Source organism: Panthera leo, chromosome B2, assembly GCF_018350215.1.
Source record: "Panthera leo isolate Ple1 chromosome B2, P.leo_Ple1_pat1.1, whole genome shotgun sequence".
Lineage (NCBI taxonomy): Eukaryota > Metazoa > Chordata > Mammalia > Carnivora > Felidae > Panthera > Panthera leo.
Window position 1 is genome coordinate 25,239,760 of NC_056683.1, and position 5,989 is coordinate 25,245,748.

The following is a 5,989-nucleotide window of genomic DNA, read 5'->3' on the forward strand; positions in this document are numbered from 1 at the left end:
GACCCCAAAAGCCTTATCACACACGATTTTCCTCTGGGCTCGCGTGTGTCCCAAGGCTCTGTGTGACCGGGGTTCGGCCGCTGGACAGTCGGTGGTTTCTAGGGTTGGGGAAAGAGGCAGGGGTCTCACGAGGGACGGGTAGGTTAGAGATCCCTGGCCGTTAGCTGAGGGGGCGCCTCAATCAACGCTGGCAGAGCAACCTGCCACATATGCCCTCCACCTCAACCTTCCACCTGCCAGCCTCCGGAGCACCGTGCGCTCCTTTCCAGAGCACCTGAGGGCCTCTCCACCTGCTCCAGTCTCCCTGCTCACCCCATCTAGTACCAGCTCTCCCCCCATCACCGGCCTACCACACGGGTTACCCTGGCTTCGCCCACCTCCCGCCCTCAGTTCCCTCACGTACCCCCAATTCTCAGTACCCATCTCTTCCACCTCCCCCCATCCAAGTCCTAGACAATGCCCACGCCCCCACCCTACTACCCTAAGCCCCCAGCCCTCGCCTGGTCCGCAAGCCTGTGCTGATTGGCTGCGGGCCCAATGTCCAGCCCCCGGGATGGTCCTTGGGGCTCGGAGCATTACGTCAGCTGGGCCTGGAGAGCGCTAGCGCGAAGGGGACTGGGGGGCTCCGGCTGGGGGCGCGGCCTACGCAGGCTGCCCCACCCTCCCTGCATAAAAGGCCCAGTCCGCCGGGCCGACGTTCTCAGCCAGTCGGCTCCCGAGCGCGTTCCCGGTGACCCCACAGTGGGTGTTTAAGGGAGGACGGACAGACTGACCAGACGCCGACCAGGGCCAGAAGAAGCTAGCTAACACCATGCGTGAGATCGTGCACATCCAGGCGGGCCAGTGTGGCAACCAGATCGGCGCCAAGGTGGGCGCGCCGCGCCGGGAGGGGTCGGGGGGTGGTGGGGTGCCTTCGCCTGCAGCCCCTCGGGGTTCCCGGGTGCGAGCCTCGACCTGAGCAGGCCCTGGGTTCCCCAAGAACAGACCTTCCCGGCTGCTTTGTGCGGCGGTGTGGGGCGTGGGCTCGGAGGCGACTTGGAGGGGGGAGGAACCTCTCTTTCATTTTTGCTGTAACTCATTTGGAATCCCGGGCACTCCTCGGTCTCCGCTTCCTCCCTGCTCCTCACTCGGCAAGGCAAGCGTGCCTCGAGAAGGCTCGGGTGTGTCCCCGAGGCTGTGCGCGCGGGTTTACCGGAGGGGCAGAGACTCCCGGAGAAGTGGTTTTACCCGCTGGAACCCCAGGCGAGCTGTGGGGGAGGGGAGGAGAGCGATTGTCTAGAGGTCTCAGGACGTGCTTTGAATCCCAAACCACCCTCCTTCCGCTGCCTCCGGTCCCTGCTCCCCAGCCCACCCCCTCCGCGCCCGCCTCCTGCTGCCGCACGCAGCTGCGACTCTGAGCGCGCAATTCCGCAGTCGCCGGAGCCCGCAGCTTGCTGGCTGCCCCCCTCGACCCCGCCCCGACGAGACTCCCACCTCCTGCCGCCGGCAGCTGTTCGCCAGGGAAACGCCCAATTTCAACTTTCTCACTCTGTAAAATACAAGCCTTGAGGCTGGGCCGGGTCACGCTGCCTGAAAGTTTGGGTTTTTGCAACTGAGTCGAGGGCTTTTCATTGTGAGACGCAAGCTCTCTGAGAGGTCGGGCGTGGCTAAATGCAAACTTTTTTCTGTGTCTTAGTTTTGGGAGGTCATCAGTGATGAGCATGGGATCGACCCCACTGGCAGTTACCATGGAGACAGTGACTTGCAGCTGGAGAGAATCAATGTGTACTACAACGAAGCCACTGGTAATTGCTTTACACCTGCCCCCCAGGCCGCCCTTCACTTTTTTACTCTCTAGTCCCCGGGACTAACTCCAGGAGTGTGGCCCCAGGGGAGAGAGGACTCTAGGATTCAGGATTCCCACTTTACACTGCATGATTTCAATGGGTTCCCCGGTTCACAACCAAAGCCTTTGAGCCTCTCCTATGTCCTTTGTTGGGGACAAGAGCAGTGCCTGCAAAAAGGAGAAAAGCCTTTCCCTTTAGAGCTCTCTGCCTATATGTCTAAGTCCAGCTGTGTTCCCTGCAGGTAACAAATATGTACCTCGGGCCATCCTGGTGGATCTGGAGCCAGGCACCATGGACTCAGTCAGGTCTGGACCATTCGGTCAGATCTTCAGGCCAGACAACTTCGTGTTTGGTGAGTGACTGGCATGGCTGATGGCATGGGACGCTCATTTGACAGCTCGGGGTGGAGGGGTGTATGACTGCCCAAGGGAGAAAGTAGCTTACTGTGTGAAGAACATCCCTGTTGTGTGTGCCAGTTCAGTCTTCGTGTCGGCTAAAACAATTTGCCTTTCAGCCTTAATAGTCAGGTATTCCTAGTCTTTCTTATTTATAATTATATGTATAACCACATATTTTAATGTCTGGTCATTTTGGTGATAATCTGAAGTAATCCTAACACTGACTCATTAATCTACATGAAGGGGTTTAAGGTAAAAAAAGAATTTAGTCCAGTCATCAGTGACTTACGAAGTCTCTCCCTCTGGCAGGCCAGAGTGGTGCTGGAAACAACTGGGCAAAGGGCCACTACACAGAGGGAGCCGAGCTGGTCGACTCGGTCCTGGACGTGGTGAGGAAGGAATCAGAAAGCTGTGACTGTCTGCAGGGCTTCCAGCTGACCCACTCGCTGGGGGGCGGCACAGGGTCTGGGATGGGCACCCTGCTCATCAGCAAGATCCGGGAGGAGTACCCCGACCGCATCATGAACACCTTCAGCGTCATGCCCTCGCCCAAGGTGTCAGACACGGTGGTCGAGCCCTACAACGCCACCCTGTCGGTGCACCAGCTGGTGGAGAACACAGATGAAACCTACTGCATCGACAACGAGGCGCTGTACGACATCTGCTTCCGCACCCTGAAACTGACCACCCCCACGTACGGCGACCTCAACCACCTGGTGTCGGCCACCATGAGCGGGGTCACCACCTGCCTGCGCTTCCCGGGCCAGCTGAACGCCGACCTGCGCAAGCTGGCCGTGAACATGGTGCCCTTCCCGCGCCTGCACTTCTTCATGCCCGGCTTCGCGCCGCTCACCAGCCGGGGCAGCCAGCAGTACCGCGCGCTCACGGTGCCCGAGCTGACCCAGCAGATGTTCGACTCCAAGAACATGATGGCCGCGTGCGACCCGCGCCACGGCCGCTACCTGACCGTGGCTGCCATCTTCCGCGGCCGCATGTCCATGAAGGAGGTGGACGAGCAGATGCTCAACGTGCAGAACAAGAACAGCAGCTACTTCGTCGAGTGGATCCCCAACAACGTGAAGACGGCCGTGTGCGACATCCCGCCGCGCGGCCTCAAGATGTCGGCCACCTTCATCGGCAACAGCACGGCCATCCAGGAGCTGTTCAAGCGCATCTCGGAGCAGTTCACGGCCATGTTCCGGCGCAAGGCCTTCCTGCACTGGTACACGGGCGAGGGCATGGATGAGATGGAGTTCACCGAGGCCGAGAGCAACATGAACGACCTGGTGTCCGAGTACCAGCAGTACCAGGACGCCACGGCCGACGAGCAGGGCGAGTTCGAGGAGGAGGAGGGCGAGGACGAGGCTTAAGCTCGCGGTGTAAAGCGGGTTAGGGAAAGCTGAGAAGGAAAAGCACGGGGGAGGGGGGCTTAGTGGTGAAAATCTCGTGGCAGTCGAAGGAAAGAAGCATGGTCTTCTCTAGGTGTGTGCGCGGCATCTCTGGTGCTCTTCACTGTTGCCTGTCATTTGGTTTCCTTTCTTTTTGTAATATTGACATCAATGTAACATTTGAGCTATTTCTGAACTACTGTTGTAACGGCTAAAATCACATAAACGTTTGTGTCCTAATGGTGTCCTCTCTTCTGCCTCCTTCTCTTTATTGAGTTCTTTATTGCCATTTGAATGTAACTTTTGGAACACATTATATTAAATTCTTCCTCTAGCAAAGGGAAGGGATGGGTGAAAATGAATTTACCGATGGCATGCTAAAATTGAACCAACCACAGTCATACCCAGCTGAAGATGTGACATCAACCCGAATTTGTAAATGCCTTTAAATATTTTATTAGTTGAAAGGTTGCCTACTTGAAAGCCAACTAAGTGTCCTTTCATGTAGAAATCCTACTGTGTCTTCACTTGCTTTACCAAAAAAAAATTTTTTTTTAATAAGTTACTGCGTGCAAACAGCACAAAATTCTAAAGGATAGAGAGTGGAAAGTACATCTCTTCCTCCTGTGTTTCTTGCTACACTTTTCTTCCCTGGAGGGCAACCATTCTTATTGTTCTTTCCTGAATCCTTGCAGAAATATCCCATATGTCTTCAAATCTGGGTAGATTATTCCCTTTTTTTCCCTTCACACATTTTATGATAGGAACACTGTTCTGCTGACTCTTCTTCACTGAACAGTTTATCTTCAAAATATAGAGAGCTTCCCTCCTTTAAATGGATACACAGTATGGTGCCATACTTTATTTAACCAGTTCCCTACCAATGGACATGTAGGTTGTTCACACTTTTTTCCTACAGTATAGTGCCACAATAAATAATTTTGTGTATATGTCATTGTGTGTATGAGAATAGCTATCCCTTAAATTTTTCCATGGAAATTTTCTGCCAAGTTGTGTCATGCTCTGCCTTAGTTTGGGCTGGTCAGTTTCTCATTTGGGGAAGAGAAGCGGAGAGTAAGTTATAAACAAAGGTACAAAATTTGTTTACATACCCTTATAGAAAGAAAAATAAATAAAACACTGGAGCTATAATTTTTCTCATTTTTTAAACAAATGCAAAATTGGAAAAATTATTACTTTAAATCTGACCCTGTATTTATTTCATTCTACTTGCTTCTATTCCTACACAAATGTGTTTTTTTTGTTTTTTTTAATTAATTTATTTTTTAAGGAATTTTTTTTTTTACATTTATTTATTTTTGAGGGACAGAGTGAGCAGGGGAGGGGCAGAGAGAGAGAAGGAGACACAGAATCAGAAGCAGGCTCCAGGCTCCGAGCTGTCCGCACAGAGCCCAATGTGGGGCTCGAACCCACGAACCGTGAGACCATGACCTGAGCTGAAGTCCGACGCTCAACCGACTGAGCCACCCAGGTGCCCCTGTTTTGTTTTGTTTTTTTAAAGAAGGAGGAGGAGGAGAAAAGATGAGGGGTGGGTAAGGGATTTCTGTTTTAAAGAGGCTGAGGTATTCATGAAAACAGTTCCAAAGAAAAAGTGTGAGCAGCGTCATTCTAAATGGTGTGAAAACGGCCCTCACAATGGAAAAGAGCAGCAGTTTACAAGAATTCTATATTATAAAAACTAGACCTAGTGATGAGTAGGGGCACGAGTCAAGAGTCAGTGACTTCTGTTTCAATATTCTGTATTTAACAGTGAACTGGCTGGTGCCATTCCTGCTGGGCTGATGTAAAGCTTCCAACAACCTAATTGAAGGGGAACATTGGTTTTAAATGCCCTGAACACTTGGGTCAGCTGCCAGGGCCCCCTGGATCCTTGGCCATGCATTCCCCACAACCTGTCAGACACATGATCCAGTGACTTTGGAGAAGACAGGGATCACTGCCAGGTGCTTCTTGGCATATTGTAAGTATCCTGCCTCTTTCGCACCTTGTGAGAAGGGGACAGGCAGGCACCCAGCAGGCCAGCCTGCTAGCCTGTCAGCATACCCAGGTCTGTGTGCTGCTAGACCTTACTTCCGCATGATCAGAACAGTGGGTGCCAGACTGACCAGTCCAAGCAGATGCTCTGGGGCAAAGCTTTAAAAGCACAGTTGTATACTATGACTTGGAATGCATACTTAGGAAAACAGTTCAAAAGCAAGAAAATGCAGACTAACACTTAGATTAAAAGATACTTTTTGAAACTCTTAGTTTCCTTTGTTGCATTACCATTGTACATTGATGGAATTTGTAGTGGTGGGGATAGTCATGGCAGTGGGGCTGGTGGGGCTGGTGGTGGTGGTGGTGAGTGTATGTGTGT

The 5,989-nt window shown here is 52.6% G+C and overlaps 1 protein-coding gene across 1 annotated transcript; it reads left to right on the top strand.

The window, feature by feature from the left end:
• The first annotated feature begins 595 nt into the window (after nucleotides 1–595).
• On the top strand, nucleotides 596–3,846 carry TUBB2B (tubulin beta 2B class IIb). The gene is made up of 4 exons (XM_042938056.1): nucleotides 596–868; nucleotides 1,676–1,784; nucleotides 2,068–2,178; nucleotides 2,534–3,846. The coding sequence occupies exons 1-4, from the start codon at nucleotides 812–814 to the stop codon at nucleotides 3,592–3,594; spliced, it is 1,338 nt and encodes a 445-aa protein (XP_042793990.1). The 5' UTR covers nucleotides 596–811; the 3' UTR covers nucleotides 3,595–3,846.
• Nucleotides 3,847–5,989: the final 2,143 nt, after the last annotated feature.

What these genes read in the sequence shown, in the direction of transcription:
- TUBB2B (XM_042938056.1), top strand. Translation starts at nt 812, where the DNA reads ATGCGTGAGATCGTGCACATCCAGGCGGGCCAGTGTGGCAACCAGATC. An exon ending in GCAACCAGATCGGCGCCAAG is followed by an intron (nt 869 to 1,675) that starts GTGGGCGCGCCG and finishes TCTGTGTCTTAG; the next exon opens with TTTTGGGAGGTCATCAGTGA. An exon ending in GCCAGACAACTTCGTGTTTG is followed by an intron (nt 2,179 to 2,533) that starts GTGAGTGACTGG and finishes TCCCTCTGGCAG; the next exon opens with GCCAGAGTGGTGCTGGAAAC.